General features: G+C 41.9%; 1 protein-coding gene across 8 annotated transcripts in view; it reads left to right on the top strand.

Annotated features, from left to right (window-relative positions):
* WDFY3 (WD repeat and FYVE domain containing 3) overlaps positions 1-17,159 on the top strand; it is a 370,468-nt gene that overhangs the window by 348,134 nt on the left and 5,175 nt on the right. For all 8 annotated transcript variants that reach the window (XM_090036996.1, XM_090037002.1, XM_090036999.1 and 5 more), the window contains 9 exons: positions 6,453-6,600; positions 8,184-8,338; positions 9,629-9,787; positions 11,535-11,714; positions 13,598-13,780; positions 14,051-14,147; positions 15,647-15,976; positions 16,289-16,400; positions 16,692-16,889. In XM_090036996.1, the coding sequence (XP_089893122.1) occupies positions 6,453-6,600; positions 8,184-8,338; positions 9,629-9,787; positions 11,535-11,714; positions 13,598-13,780; positions 14,051-14,147; positions 15,647-15,976; positions 16,289-16,400; positions 16,692-16,889 (1,562 nt within the window). The remainder of the gene's footprint in view (positions 1-6,452; positions 6,601-8,183; positions 8,339-9,628; positions 9,788-11,534; positions 11,715-13,597; positions 13,781-14,050; positions 14,148-15,646; positions 15,977-16,288; positions 16,401-16,691; positions 16,890-17,159) is intronic.

Genomic DNA, 17,159 nt, shown 5'->3' with positions numbered 1-17,159 from the left:
ATTCAGTAAAAAAAGAAATATGCAGAGTCCTGTACATGTACAATAACTGCCACCCAAAAAAAGTGATTAAAGAAGGCAACATGCCAGCTTACATTTACGCAGGGTTTGTGCTTTGGCTCCCCACCATCAGCTACGGTCTTTCTTCTGGGGTTGCTGCCATCCCTCCAGGGTCTTTCAGTTTCCCTCCTCCAGCCTTTGGACCGCTTGCCAAGCGTCTCCATAGAGCTCTGGGACACACTCCTTCCCCTTTTGCTGCTGGTGCTACTGCCGCTCTGCCCAGGGATTTTATAGTCCTGCCAGTCAGCGGACTAGCTGGCCAGGCTCAGCATTTAACCCCCTCCTTGCTGGCCCTCTGTGCCCAGAAAGTTCTGGCCCTAAAGGGGCTGACCGGGCTGGTGACAGGGCTAGGGTTTCCTGTTACAGCTCCCCAAGTTCCTCTTGACATACTTTCAGATGTCTCCCTGACACAAAAACAGTCAGCCCTACTGATGTGAAATCAAAAAAGTTCTCAAGTAAAGCTCTGGGAGGAGCTAGGAGGTAGGGTACAGCCCCCACAAGAAACTTCTTTAGGAAGAGATTTCCAACTCCAAGAAGAGTGACAAATGCTCTTCAGATTTCATGGAAGAGCTCAGAACCCCAGGATAATGCAAAATGATGGATATTCTTTGCTCAGTCTCAGCGTGGCCATACCCATAAACAAGGCAGTAGTAGATCCTGCCCAGTTGGCCTGGCAAGCTGTGCCCACAACAACTGTCACCTCAGTGTAGTGGATAAGAAATTAAAAATGCTTTGCAGAGGACAGGCGAGGTTCTTTGAGTGGTATCTTTTATTAGACTAACTGAGCAGCTGGAAAAAAAGTTTTAGGCAAGCTTTTGGGCACAGTCACCCTTCTTCAGCCATAGGGAGTCTTTGCTGGTCTGAGACTCCTTTCTTAAACAAACCTGCAAACTTCACTTCATAAATCTACTGGATACAAAAAATTGGGACTCAATATAGACATTGGATTTATTGGACGTATTACAACCTGCCTGACATCTGATTCATCAGGTACCTCCCTGACCCTAACCTCTTATATTCTTCTTTTTCCCCACACCTTTTCTTCCCTTATCCCCTAGTTTTCTGCCTTTTGTCTTCCTGATTTCCAACCATTTCCTTTTTCTTTGAGAGCCTCTCTTTTATACCTTGTACTATTATCACTGTAGTGTTTCCCTTTGGCCTTTTTGCCCCTGCTTTCTTACCCCTCTCTTCCCTGTTTTGGTTTTTCTAATTTCTACCTTATTTATATTTTCACTGACATTTGTCACGCTTTCTGCATTCGTTGTTCCTGTTTTCCTGATCTCCTACCAATTCTTTTTTCACTGACGGCTTCTTTCTACCTTGTATTCTGTCACTGCTATCATCCTTTGGCCTTTTTGCCCCTTGCCTGTTTTACCTTTTGTCTTTCTAATTTCTACCTATTTACATTCTCACTGCCATCCTGTCATACTTTTAGCTTCTGTCATTCCTTGGACCTTCTGTCATTCTCTAAGACCAGCAGAGACTCCCTATGCCTGAAGAAGGGTGACTGCACCCGAAAGCTCACCTAAAACGTCTTTTCCAGCTACTCCATTGGTCTAATAAAATATGTCACTCAAAGAACCTTGCCTGCCTATGTCTTTAGACCAGCACAGCTACAACCAAAAACCTTGCAGAGGACAGATTATTAATTCCTGTCCCCTAGAAGAGACAGCAGCTGTTAAAAAATCAGACCAGAACAAAACTACTCCAGAAGACAAGGAGCTCAAAGGTATATTCTTCAGTGATCCTGCAGCTCAAGGTCACTAATTATCAAGCCCTCTTCCCACATGGATAAGCTTCCACTTGAGTCCTGACTCCTAGAAATGAAGGAACACTTGACCTCCAAGGTGCTTGCTGCTTTCACATCTGTTATATCACCTCACAGAAATTAAGAGGTGCATGCTAGGTTACAAATCGCTGTCAGAACAAGGTTTTGTCCTTTAGCCTGTCAGCAGTCTTGAGGGACTTCAACATGATGTGCTCATGATAGTGACATCTGTCATAACCTAACCTGCCCAGTCAGTCTAACCAACCCAGTCTCATTCCTGTTGGCCAGTTTTGTCATGATAGCAAATACTTGCTCTCCCTACTGTGTGTATGTGTTCCCATACCTAATTCACAAGATAAATCCAGAGATTTCAAATAGGAATCCAGAGTGTCAAAAAACTTCTGATCTGTTGCAGTTTTTCTGAGTGCTTTGCATCAGAAGAATTGTTCTATTATTTTTGTGTTGACAAAAAATGGGTGAAAGCTCAGAGCTGGCATTTTCAAAGGGGTGCCTTGAGTCTAATAAGGTTGAAAACCGCTGCTCTATCGAACTACAGTGTTAGATGTTTCATTGCTGGTCTAGGGCACATGTGTATGACTTGCAAATCCAAAGTTTGTGTTCTGAATGAGAAGCACAGGTGCATATTCATACGTTATATATCAGGGCTATCAACAAGGCCAGCAGATCCTCCCTGCAGTCCATGTTGGAAAGAGTTGATACAGCCTGTTCCATGCTTATGTTATATATCAGTAAACATGATAGAGCATGTTTGTTTCCCCTCTGTGCATCAGATATTAAATCTGCTGTTCCTTGATGCACCTATTTTATAGTTTCATAGTCAGTAGGGTCAGAAGAGACCTGAGCAGATCATCAAGTCCAACCCCCTGCCATGGCAGGAAAAAGTACTGGGGTCAAACGACCCCAGCAAGGTGTTTATCCAGCCTCCTCTTAAAGACCCCCAAGGTAGGAGCCAGCACCACTTTGCTTGGAAGTTGGTTCCAGATCCTAGCCACCCTGACAGTGCAGCTAGGACAGCCCCATGATCATGCAAGTGACCCTCCTTTGGACCCTCTTCATTTTATCCACATCCCTCATGAAGTGTGGCGCCCAGACCTGGACTCAGTACTCCAACTGCAGCTTCACCAGTGTCACATAGAGGGGGAGGTTCACCTCCTTGGACCTGCTCAAGATGCATCTGTGGATGCATGACAAGGTGCAGTTGGCCTTCCTGACCGCTTCCCCACACTGCCGGCCCACGTTCATCTTGGCATCAATGACGACTCCAAGATCTTTTTCTGCCTCTGCACTGACGAGAAGGGAGTTCCCCAGCCTGTAGGTATGGTGCTGGTTCTTCCTCCCCAGGTGCATCACCTTGCACTCATCAGTGTCGAAACCCATCCTGTTCTCATCCGCCCACCCCTGTAACCTGTCTAGGTCCAATTGCAGACCCACTGCCCATATCCCTCCAGGCAGAAAATGACCCGTTCACCACCACTCTCTGGGTGCAGCCCTCCAGTCAAATAGTGACCCATTTGACTGTGTAGTTGTCGACGCTACAGTCCCCTAGTTTTTTTTAATGAGAATGGGGTGAGAGACAGTGTTGAAGGCCTTCCTAAAGTCCAGAAAGACTACGTCCACTGCTACCCCTGCATCTAAGGATTTGGTGATCTGGTCATAGAAGGCCACCAGGTTGGTCTGACAGGACCTGCCTCTAATGAACCTGTGTTGGATGCTCCTAAGCATAATCTCCCCTGGTGGCCCCTCATGGATATGCGCCATGATAATTCTCTCAAAAAGCTTACCCTTACTCATGCACCGGTAGTGACTGAATTGCTCCTAAACGATGTGAATACTGAGCGTTCAGTCTGGTATTAGATACTGTATATTGTTCCAAATGCCAGGATACATTTAGGAATGAATTCTTATTTCAAAAATAGAGCCTCTCTGAACAGCCAACCTTGAGGTAAACATAGGGTTCAAGAATCTACCACAACCCTGTTGTAACCTGAGGTAACCTGTTCCAATGGTTAATCAGCTTCACTAGTGAAAAATTAGACAGATTCAGACTAGAAATAAAGTGCAAGCTTCAACTTTCTCAACTGAATTCAAGTGCCCTTCATGACTTTTCTGTTCACCACATAGGTGAATGAATCATCCCTTAAACTTCCCTTTGACAAGCCAGACAGATCAAGCCACTGGAATCTTTGACTGTAAAGAATTTCCCCCCATCTTTTAATTGTTCTTGTGAGCCCTCCTTGAACTCTCTTCAATATATCAACAAGTTCCTTGATCTGTGGACACCAGTACCGGACACAGAGGCTGCACCAGTACCAAACACCAGCATATTACCTCCCTACTCCTACATAATACTCCCCTGTTGAGACATCCAGGGTAGGGAGACAAATTACACAAACTGATTTATTCGATTGGAAACCAGTTAAATGCTGTTGCCCTCAACAGATCCACATAGATGGCCTAAGCAGCTGCTCTTTTTCAAATCTCCAGTCCATCAAGGACTCCATCCTTCAAAGTATCTTTTTAGACTGCCATTTCTCAAGCAGACCTGTTCACAACACAAACTATAGAAAAAGTGCTAGAAGTCCTATCTCAAAAGATATCTAAGCTTTCAGTCCCTCCCTCATGCTATGTTGATCTTGGGGACAAGGAGTTGATTGCATACCTATCCTGAGGTTCCCAGGATTCTTAATGAAGTCTTACGTAACTCAGCTGAGACGACTGGTTCTGGATGCTGTGCATCTTGCATCTAGGTATTTCATATCCTTGCCTTTTGCTCCCAGATATCTAGTTTATCTCTGGACAGCATCTTTCACTTTACAGCTTAAATGTTGGGTTATTCTTGAGCTAGAGCAGTTCTGCTTCTCACTGGTTCATAACATTTTGGCCAGTTGCACAATTCAGACCATGTCAGTCGAAACACTAAAAAATTTTCTACCCCAGACATCTGTCAAGTGGCCACCTGGGGCTTTGCACACTATCTTATGAATGTGGAAACAGTTTCTCAGTCCTTCACATGATAGGCTGTATGTTCAACAAAGTGGGCATTATCAGGATGTCCCCCTGAGACTTAACTCTTGTTTCCAAATAGTCAGGTTACATTTATTTTGAAGTTGTTACCTGTGAAGTATGCATATGGGTAGTATCTTGAAGGGGAATGAGAACTAGCTTAATTGGAGTCCTTTTGAGATGTGTTATTTTTCACATGCACATTCTGCGACCCATCTTCTGCCCTCTCCTCTTGCACACATGGCAGTCTGAGGTACGGTAGGCACACTACTCTACCACTTTTATATCCTGGGTGCAAAGCACAATAAGGTCACAGGAAGGCTGAATGAGAAGGGCACATTAAGGGCACAATGAAGGCTGAATGAGTACCACTAGGCATAAAGTCTCTGACCCCAAGTGTGTGGCATGCATGCAAACTTGCAGCATAAGGTGCAAATGACACACTGACTCAAAGAGCTGTTTTGTAAGTAGCTGCTCGTTTCCTTTCAACCTCTAAACCTCACTCCCCCTTTCAGTATTTTAAACACAAGCTTACAAGATTATAGTCATGGTGGAAATAAGATATATTTAAATGAAACATTTGACTTGAGTATTTATAATGATTTTGTGTTTAGGTTATGTTTTCACTTCTTATATTTTCATGTGTGGTCTGATTGCTTAACAATGCTGAAAATACCAGGATGGAGAGACAGTAATAAACACTGAAAATTCCCTGACATTATCCCATGGAGAAAGCTGTGAGCCAGGATATGTTCATCTCTGCCATATGTGGTCCAATTCCCTACCTCCTCATAACATTATACCATGATTGTGGTCTGCTGTTTCTGGATAAATATATATAGCTTATTGGTTTTGTATTTTAGATTATTAAGTGTGCATTACTCAAACATTTAAATTCATTTGGTCTTCTCATCACCAAATTGTCATGTGTTAATAGCTGCCAATTTAAAGATTTTTTTAAGAAATAGTGCATTGCTCTTAACTCATTTACAACATAGCGAAATTCACTGAAAGGTTGCAAACTTTATGGAGAGAATTTGAACTGCAGTCAGGTTATACTTGTGCCAGAATGCAGGCTAGAGCATCAAAGAAGCTGCTTTCAGCAACCACCAACTGTAGACAGACTTTTCTTCTCCATTCCACATATGTCAAATCCAGGTTATCCCAGTGAGGAGTAAATGAATATTAACCTATTTTATCCTGGGGCACCAATGGAGAGCAGACACATTCTTGTTTTGTTTTCTATTTATTCTCATTTTTACAGTGATTATAAGATACGATAATGAGGTTAGAACAGCATTAGTGACTTGTTCAAGGTGAAAAAGAAGCTCCTGATTGATCTCAGATAAAATTGCAGCACCCTACTCTTCGTTTTTTAAAAGTTCTACCCTGTTGTAAAATGCTTAGGTTATTGTCTTCTAATTCTGGTTTAATATTTTTCTCCCAAATCATACAGAGTAAACATCACCAGAGGAATTGCATGAATAGCTGCTAACTTGTAGCATTGTTTTAAAAGTAAATGTGATACTGTTGGTAAATTTTAAAAAGCCATTGGTGTTGAAAATATACAGTGATCCATTACCCTTGATCTGCTGCACTACAGCTCTTCAAGAAACCACACCCTCCAAAGCGAGTGCGAAGCCGAATCAATGGAGAGACTGCTGGAATGTCTGTCCCACCTGGTTCCACAAGTGACAAGATCTTTTTCCATCATTTAGACAATTTGAGACCTTCTCTTGCCCCTGTGAAAGGTAAAATTCTGTACTGTAATACTTGCTTCTGATCTTTTGCCAGAGCATTCATACTTCTAGCTGGATAAAGTCCCCTTTTCTGATTTTTCTGAAGTTCTGCATCTTACATTCCACTGGATCTACCAATTTAAGGCCTCAGTAGCAACCTGGCTTACACAAATAACGTGTTTATGCCAGGTAATTTAGATGACTCTGCTGTACAATTATACAAGGAAAAAATCAGGGATAAGAGTACACTAACATAAGTATTATCTGCCTGCAGCTTTTTCCTGGATTAGCAGTTGGCTGAAGGCTAACTGCTGCTATCTAGTGGCAAAGCATTGTAATAACACCTACTGCAAGCCATTATCCTAGAATAGCTGTTCATATGAGAGCCATCAAGTCTAGCTGACTTGCACCTGTTGACACCAGAAAATTTTACCCCATTCACTAAGATGGGGTAAACTTTCTTGTAAACAGTGGGTGGGGAACTATCCTAAACTACACTCTGTTACCTCCAGCACTTCGTTTTAATTTCAACAAACTCTGAAACCAGTGAGGAAAGCAGATTCTAGAATTGAGATGGAACCACTGAGGGATGCCCTGCCACCAAACATCAGACTTAAAAATCTAGCTTTAGTGCTCCATATGACCTCAGAATATGTGTGTTGATAATTTCTTAGTATTTCCGAGAAATGCTTTCAGTACTGGCAAGAAATGGGACTGTCAGTAGCATCTTCAGAGCTGTAAAAAATGATTTCTAGTCCGTGTATTTCAATTTTTGTGCTAACAGAAATATAGCAAAACTTACTTAGAATAGTTAAGAGCCCATTTCTTAAACTTAATTGGTATCATACTGACAAGACTATATTCTAAATGGTTCATGAAGAATTTGCAACACTTTTTGTCATGCTTCCCAGATGATGACTTTGGGCACTTTACAAACATTATGTTCCTGTGAGGTGGGTAAGGGACAAATACAGTGATTACTTCACTCATTGCTGAAATGAATCCATTTTTGTAGTACAAAAAGAAAACAGTAGCTTCACAGAGCATAACAATGCAACACTGCTACCTAGGACGGGAAATAAAGAATATCTGCCTCTGCAAATGTGTGAACACATTAGGAAGGCAAAATGTAATTACCAAATTAGAAATATGGCATTCAGAATTATTTGGCTTGGATATTTGGAATGGAAAAAATGTTGCATGATACTTAAGTCTCAGGCATTTATCATCTCACTTGTATGTCTTGTTTATCTGAGATGGTACATCCTGTGATGCAAAGGGAAGGGTGCCCCTGAAGATTTGCCAGTCCCTTGGTGTTCCCAAGGAGATATCTAATTTAATTACCAGTTGTGCTTAACTTTGAGGGCTGATAGGATTGCAGAACAAGGAGGCATCCTTGCAGTTGAAGTTGACATTTGTACAGTATAAGCAGTGTAGGATTTCAGTTTTTAAAAAAATATGGGGTCCAGTATTACAGTATTAACATTGTGATGAAATAGGTCTGTCCAACAAATCATACCATACAGTAACAAGTATATAATGGCTGTACTTCTGGGTGTTTGTAGTAACACAAAACCCTTATTTTTGTTGTTCAGAACTCAAGGAGCCTGTGGGACAGATAGTGTGCACAGATAAAGGTATTCTGGCAGTAGAACAGAACAAAGTTCTCATTCCACCTGCCTGGAATAAAACTTTTGCATGGGGCTATGCAGACCTCAGCTGTAGACTGGGAACCTATGAGTCGGACAAGGTTTGTGATTTAGAATTTGTTCTACTGTGATATGAAAGAAAATTTAGTTTGTATTCTTTACTAAAACAACTCTAAAAATTATATTGTGCATACAAGTGAAAGAACAAGCAAAAAATCTGCTTTTTGGGTTAATGTTTATATTGACGTCTTCAGAAGAGAAATGATGGGAGGGGAGAAATGAAGTTAAATAATATTAAAAAGCTAATTTCCAAAATACAAATAAAAAATGTCAAGATTTCTATATTAAATTTCCATATTGAGGATTAACCTACAGTATTTGGTCTGCCATCATTTTCTGGGAGATATTTGGAACTTCCACTGTTAGGGGAAGCAAGTGATAAACATTCTTTTCTACATAAATAAGCAAAGTAAATATGCATGCACACACTAAAAGATAAGTACTGAAGATCTGCTTGGTATTTAACTTGTTTTTACTCAGACCAACTCCCACTTGCTTCAAGAACAGTAATGCAAGAAGAAAGGTGCATTGAGAAAACAGTTTGGCAGGTCAATAGTGAAATGCAGTTGCTGTTCTTGATTGGCTAAATGCATCCATTGTCCTTATTAGTCCAACTTTCTTGCCCTGGCACCATTGTCAAATGCTTACTTTCTTTTGGGGCAAGGACTTTCCTTTACTGTATGTTAGTAAGTGTCTTGCATCATAAGGCTAGACCTGCTAACTAATAATTTATAGCTTAGGACTTGGCTCTGATGAGGGACCTAAGCCTGAAAGTATGGCTTAGGATCAAAGTTTCCCAGCATTTGGGCATGTCTGCCATTTCTTCACTCCTCTCTGTACTAAACAAAACAAATTTAAGTCTTTCTCTGTTCTTGAAGAAGTGTCTTCCAGTCTGGGAATCATAGAAGAGAGGAAAGGCAGGTGAGGAAGAGTATGAGAGATGGAAAACAATGTTTTTAATTAAGCACCAATGCTTATTGAAAGCAAATATGTAATGTTCTCACTCAACTGTCTGATTAAGCACATGCTTTGGCATTGTTCACAACTTAATTGCTCAATAAATGTATCACGTGAATTAGTCTCAAATCCTAAGTAGTTATAAATAGTGCCTTTGTTTTTGTTCCTTAGCACTGAAGCCAGAAAATGTGTTTTTGACTGAAGTTTGTTTATGTTTCTTCTAGCCAACTTTCTAGATTGGTTATCTGTAGATACCAGACAGTTAAATGATGATGACTATATGAAATTACCTTTATTGACTAAACCCCCCGAGCAAAACACCAAACTTGCATTTATTACATCTTTCTTATCTAACTTAATGTTTTATTCTGTAGGCAGTGATTGTTTATGAATGCTTGTCAGAATGGGGGCAGATTCTGTGCTCAATCTGCCCCAACCCCAAACTAGTTATCACTGGAGGAACAAGCACCGTGGTATGTGTGTGGGAGATGGGCACCTCCAAAGAAAAAGCGAAAACACTTGCTCTAAAACAGGTAAAAACTAAACAAAACATGTTTTACTAAGAAAATGATATTCCAAAGTCAAAGGAGGTAGGGAGACATGGCTCTATGGGCCCAAACCTACAGAGTGTGTGGACAACTAGTTGGTGCTTCAGAGCTAAAGCTGAGGCAAAATGTTACCTTTGACAGCATCTTAAAACCTCTCTGGAGCTGAAGTAGCTGCCTTCCTTAAAGAATCAGAAAGAGCAAAGAGCTCTTCAAAGGGGTGTGAATGAAAATCACTGTTAAGTGTTCCTGGGGGAAGAAAGCACACTTTCTGAAACACTGCATGCTGAGTGCTCAAGATTCTTTTTCTCTTGGCATGGTTGCAAAATTTCCACTGAGTTGGACATTCCCTGTCCCCTTTGAATTGTGACAACCTTTTCCTGAAACATTTCACCTCTTCTCTTCAAAAGCGGACATTTTCTGCTTTACTGAAAAGAAGTGTTAGAAGACCAAACTGCCAGATTTGACAGTGTGGCTTTGTGGAAGCAGGCTTCACTTGCTTAACAGTGTGTAATGCTGCTGCTCGAGTAGTTGCCTCAGCATGCTGCCTTTGGGGTAATGCACCCATGGTGGGGTTAGAACCAAGTCTCTCTCTGACTTGAGTGGAGCGTACATTTCTGAAACATCTGGAACATTATTGTTCTCAGTAAAGCGCCTTGTACAAGAGGAACAAGAACAATTTAACTGGGACTTAGGAGAACAAATATAGAAGTTACTTAATTTGCATTTTCAGAGTAGTGTACAACATGAATTCTCTAACACTTCATCTTGATCTTGCCTCATACTTTTTTTGGTAAGCTGTATTCAGAAAAAGAGACTTTCTTCCAGTGTCTGCTGCTCCCAGCTGTGGCAGTCTCTCAGGAGCACCAGAGATGCTGCCGGGTATCTTGAGTTGTTTAATTAATAGTCAAATGCATCAAGAGTTTTATGCCACAGCATCTATTTCAGTTGTTTAGATAACAATATGGTGTAAAAGTAACAATGCCAGCAAAGGAGAAAGCACTATTTTGGCACTTTAAGTTAGCCACTGTCCTTTCAGTGTCAGTTTATGGCACAAGTTCCTTTTTAGCTAATGTTCTCATCTAAAAATTGAATAGGGGCCTTCTCATGTTCTTAACTGAACTTTTGCTATAAGAAACTAATTTAAAATAGCTACCAAAACACATGCTGCTACAGAAAAGAGGCAGGTGTTGTCATCCTGGAGCGGAAAGAAGCAGAAGGGGAAAGGTGTCCATAGTGGTATGTCTTATTCATCTGAACTGTGTTTCCTAATGGAAGATTGTGTCGTAAAAGCCCCTGAAATTTCAAAGAATTAAGTTTTGAAAACCTGAATGTCAAGTGAATGAGCCCAAACTGTGTAAATGCCCCAAACCGCTCTCTGTAGTTTATTAACAGATTACTAGTGCAGTTCTTAAGTGAAACTGCTCCATTAAGCCGTGCACCAGTAGACAAACAGTATGAACAACTTGTGCTGTTTGTGTTTGTATTGTAGGCAGCAGCACAGGAGAATGGATTAAATTATTTTATGAGCAGCAGTTTACACTATCCAGTGAAACCTCATTTATGAATACTCTGCACTTCCAAATACTGTCCTCTAAAATCCATTTATTGCTAGCATATTAGATCACTTTTGTTAAAGTCTCTAGTTTATCAGAAAAATCATTTCCTGTCTGTTTAAATTGATTCACTGTAATAACTCCTGTACATGCTTTTTTCCCTCTTTTTTCTTTTTCAGGCATTGCTTGGACATACTGACACTGTCACATGTTTAACAGCATCAATAGCTTACCACATAATTGTGAGTGGATCACGGGACCGCACCTGTATCATATGGGATTTGAATAAACTGTCATTTCTAACACAGCTTCGAGGTCATTGGGCTCCAGTGTCATCTCTCTGTATAAATGAACTAACGGTAAGAACCAGCCTGTTGCGTGACATGCTAAAAAGGTTAAACATTTATACTGCAGCTAATACTTACCAAATGTTTCAGGCTGTTTTTCTTGCAAGACGACAAAAGGATCTTATGAAAGTCAGTCCAGTTCCTTTGTTCATGGTGTTTGCCTGCACATGCTTGAGTTCCAAAGCACACTAGTTCCGACAGCTCTGTTGATTTAAGTCCTTTCTTCCTGTTAAATATTTTAAGCAGAACCAATATTGTTCAAAACTAGAGGAATGCAATGCCTGAGGCTTCCATGGGTTTAGGGATCTATTTTTACAGCCTGCCTGATTCCAAGTCACTTAACAGTTATATTGGTATGGAGCTGTACCCCACTAAAAATGAATGCCCATTCATTAACCTAGGAGAAAGAGCATATAATGTATATGACCCAATACATTTTAACCATGAAGAAAGGTCAGCATACCTTAAAGTCCAATTCCCGTAGCTATTGAAATGCTGTAGACCATGACCTACTCTAAATGGTTAACAGGAAGAATTGCTTTGTGTTTCAGAAGTCAACCTTGAGACCCCTTAAGAGAACATCCACACTGTCACACCCTAACTATAGTTCCTGTGGATACACCTGAGCTAGAATTACTCTAGCCAGGTAGGGCACTGGTGGCAGTGCACCCAGAGTATTACAGACCTCAGTGAGGTGTGCAAAATTTACCTAAGTAGCTGGATGAATCTGTGGGCAACCCTGCTGCTGCTGCTGTGCTACTAGCAGTACGGAGCTAGCCAAGATATACCTGCGTGAGCTACACTGACAGTCATGTAGATGTAGTCGTGAGAACTTGTCTCCACTGCACCTGTAGCTTGACGTATATAACTCACGTGTTGCCTGTAACCCACCCAGGTACAGAAATCTTGGCTTGTGGTACAGTTTTTCACCTTGAGCTAGCTGGCCTAGCAACAGTTGAAGCCTGAGCATTGCTGATATATAAGTGTTTTGTCACAGTGCAGTCAACCCTGAATTCTTTTTATGATGCTGTAAGAAATGAGGCTGATGATATGGGTCATCTCACGCTAGATTAACTGGGTAAAGCGCTGAAAACACCATTGGCCCTGAGTTGGAAGGGCAGTAAGGGAGAACTCCCCTCACTAGATTTACTGTGTCAGAAGGGTCTGCAACCTTGCTTGTTTTCTGTGATGAAAGTTTTAAATAATGGGAGTCTATAGTTCTCTTTTAGAGCATGTCTGTGAGCACCTCAAGTAGAGGCGCTTGCTAATTGCTCAAAGAACTCCCTTTTTAGAGCACTGAACACAACACACCTAGAGACCAAAAAACCCAAACCTTATCCCGTGTGTCTCCTGAAAGCTAATAGAGACAGTCAGAAGCCTCAAGGCTGAGTCAGTTCAGTCTTTGCAGGTTAGTTTAGGCTGTATAGATTGAACAGATAAGCAAGTGAACAGACATTCACTTTTGATTGCAGAAATGTAGCCACATGCCTGCAGCAGCACAGATCAGAAGCCAGGAGGTGCTAGAGAACAGCTCCCTGCTTGGCTGGAACAGATAGCTTGAGCCAAGGCTAGCTCATCCACCCTGGAAGGGGGGGGAGAGAGTTTTTGGAGGAGGTGCAAAACATCCTGGGATGCTGTGAGTTAACTTGAATCTGGAGGGGTTCTGGGACTTAACCTAAATCAGTTAAGTCTGATTCTGCATCCATTCAGGCTTATCTTAAACCAATTTTGGCCATTTTTAAAGCAGTTTATGTGCACCAAACTTCTGTTATGTTACAGATTTGAACCGGCTTCCAATCATTTATACTAATTTATGTGTAATTTCTATCCCTAGTCCAAATGAAGCTAGGGTTTCAATTAAAATGTCAAGTGTATGCTTGTTTCCCTCTCTTCAGGGGGATATTGTCTCATGTGCTGGCACTTACATCCATGTTTGGAGCATTAATGGGAACCCAACAGCAAGTGTGAATACTTTCACTGGACGGAGCCAGCAAATCCTGTGTTGCTGTGTATCAGAGATGAATGAATGGGACACCCAGAATGTCATTGTGACGGGGCACTCTGATGGTGTGGTCCGAGTAAGTAGCAGGAGACCTTGCACAGAGAAATAAGTGCACTCTTTGATAGTTGGCAGGGCTGTATGGAGATACCCAAGCTAACACTAAACTAGCTACTTGCAAATAGCAGAAGCAATATAGTGCAGCTCTGTGCAAAGCTAATTTAGCTCTGTTGAGCTGATCTATACTAGTAGTGTAGATACACTATTCTAAGAGCCTGGCTTACTTTACAGCAAGTGTAAAAATCAAATTGATACCAGTCAATTTCTTCTGTGCTTATGCCCCATCCAGTTCTGGAGGATGGAATTTTTGCAGGTACCTGAAACACCGGCTCCAGAGCCTGTGGAGATCCTAGAAATGCAAGAGGATTGTCAAGAAGCACAAATAGGTATTTTTCTGATAGCAGTTCTCTCTTGTCCTTTTGTTTTAATTTGTTTCGCATGTGTGAAGTTACTGCAGTTGTAGAATTCAGAAGGGGTGACACACATTCTGGACCACACTTATATACAGACTTCTGTTATGTCTTGCAGGTAATCTGATTCTCCTTTCCCATCTAGATAATTCCGCTGACTTCCTTGGTTATTTCTGTTTTATCCTGCAGTGTATAAGAAAACTCTGGCCCATGTGATCTGATTTCATTTGTGTAATATCCCGTTAAAGAATTGGGTCACATGAGAAGCCACTAATAACAGTTAATCATTTATTTTCCTATATGTGGCAATAGAACATATACCAGAGTCAAAATGTAATGGTGGATATAACTTCTTAAAGCTATGGTATAGTCTTAGTAACTTTAATTTGCACCAGATTTTACTGAAGTTCTCTGCCCATTAGGCATAGGCATTGGCTTTATCTGTCTTTTACTTTAAATAGGGGGAGGGAGAGTTGGTAGAGTTTAGGTACCTTGCAAGAATCAAAATACCCATCTTTATTTCTTTACTTTATATAAATTTTAAATAAAGTGTTTGTCAGGGATGTTCATTACCCCCTCCCTCAGTGCAGCAGTTCAGTGGAATATGCCATGAAAGCAGAACATTGGCAGTCTGGGACCTTAAAGCACACTTATTTATTAGAATGCATTTCGATCCCTGTCTAGCCCTCCTCCAGACGTAAGCTACTTGCTTTATATTGTTCTTGTTTTCTTTTCAGGTCCTTTTTAGGTCAGGGGCATGAAACCCATCCAGCCCCACAGGCCAGAGGAGTGCAGGGTGGGTCTGTGGGTCAGATTGGGTCCACAGACCAGCCTCATAGGCTGGATCCAGCATTTAAGGCCAGTGCAGTGTGGGTACCACCTGCCAGATTTAGCCCTGCATGCCACAAGCAGCATGCACTAACCCCAGTCCCACATGTGGCACATGCTCGTGTGCCTGGTTTGGGACACATACGGCACAATATGCAAGGCTAGTCTGGGGCTTATGCAGCATCTGTGCTGAACTGGGCCTACACAGAATCTGGCATATGGAGTGTGCTGGCCTGGCTTTGGATCCAATGTGCAGGGCAGGTTCAGCACAAGCGCCGTGTGCAACATGCACCCCAGCCCAGCTGTGTGCTCAAGAGGTTTAGAAGAGAAAAAAATTCTGTTCAAAGTTGAGAATATTTGTGGAAAACCCCACCCGCTTATTTCAGCATAGCTGCCCATAAAAGAAGTGTGGATTTCTAGGAAAATAGTTCAGTCCATTCAGTGGTAAGCAGATCAGCTGTGCAATATCTGCCGATATTCAGAGGTAGGAGTCAGATGGCTGAATCCCTGCAGTAGCTTTGACAGTGTGCCTATGTGTAGTCTCGTTCCTGCACAGGCTGCAGTGAATTAGCTGCCTGAAAAGGAAGAGGATAGAACAATCCACACTACTTTGCTAACAACAACTTCTCTTGCATTACATACCACAGGGCAGGAGGCCCAGGAGGAGGACAGCAGTGATTCAGAGACAGATGACCAATGTGTCAGTCAGGATTCTAAACCACAGGAAAGTCGGAGCCAACCAAGCAGCACCAGCCAGAGGCCAAGGTTATCATCAGGCAGGGCAGCAGCAGCATGGTCAGCAGATAGTGGCTCTGATGACTCAAGGCGTTGGTCAGACCAGCTCAGCTTGGATGAGAAAGATGGTTTTATTTTTGTGAACTATTCTGAGGGACAAGCTAAAGTACATCCCCATGCTCAGGTCAACCACCCACACCCCAACTACATTGAAGTACGGCACTACAGCAAGCTTAAACCAGGTACAGGAAGAGAAACACATTCTCCCTCAGTAACTATGTTATCCCATTGGCTGACCCCTGGGAGGGTATGGGGTTTCCTACTCTGATACTGCTTCTCTCCTAAATGCACTGATGAGCAATTAAAAATGTCATCATTTCAGATGTTGTTACTGGGGACCAACTAATCCCACACTGTCAAACTGCCCATGGGGAGCTCCAGGAAGCTTGTTCCTACTCCCAGTCCATCTCCAGGGTGAAGGCACTAGGGCTGCCTAACTTGTTCTGTGAAGCAACAGAGGTTGGACTGACAGGTGTGTTCCTGTTCATTTACAGGGTACAGGTGGGAGCGCCAGCTAGTGTTTAGGAGCAAACTTACTATGCACACAGCATTTGATCGCAAAGACAATGCACATCCAGCAGAGATCACTGCACTGGGCATCTCAAAGTGAGTAATTCACGTACTGTAGTCCACCAGACTTTTTTTTTTTTTTCCCAAGGAGGAGCTCATTTTAGGGGAAGAAAAGAGAGCACTTCCAGATTAAACAAAGGTGTGGCAGAAAAGGAGCAGATCTGAGCTGTGCTTCGTAATATTCTCCAGTCAGAAGAGGCTAATTTAAGAGTATACCAGCTACCATTCAGAGCTTAATATTTGCTGTTAATTCTGTTGCCTATTAAAGGCTGAAATGGGGATTAATCAACCCAGTGTTGTGGGGATGCTAATTCTTGTTTCTTGCAGGGATCACAGCAGAATCCTTGTAGGTGACAGTCGAGGCCGAGTGTTCAGCTGGTCCGTGAGTGATCAACCTGGCCGGTCTGCGGCTGACCACTGGGTGAAGGATGAGGGAGGCGACAGCTGTTCAGGTTGCTCTGTCCGTTTTTCTCTCACTGAACGGCGTCACCATTGCAGGAACTGTGGACAGCTCTTCTGTCAGAAGTAAGACAGCCATTACTTCTCTTTGCTATATGTATACAAGCACCATAGCATAACTTTGTTAGGCTTTGTCAAATTTTAGTTGAGCAATTTGTATTCTTACTTTTTTCTGAAATAAAATGTCAGTACTTTCAAAAAGTACAGGAAATTGATTGGATAGACAGACAAATCCCCCAGCCATCTCTTTTTAAAACCAATAATTTGGCAGATATTGATGACAAATTGCTCTCTGTTTTTTAAAACCGACTGTTTTCTATCTTGTGTGGCCTTCCC

Source organism: Crocodylus siamensis, chromosome 2 (genome assembly GCF_052110815.1).
Source record: "Crocodylus siamensis isolate JL-2025a chromosome 2, ASM5211081v1, whole genome shotgun sequence".
Classification (NCBI taxonomy): Eukaryota; Metazoa; Chordata; order Crocodylia; family Crocodylidae; genus Crocodylus; species Crocodylus siamensis.
Note: the sequence above shows the minus strand (reverse complement) of the source record. Positions and strands in the feature narration are given on the sequence as shown.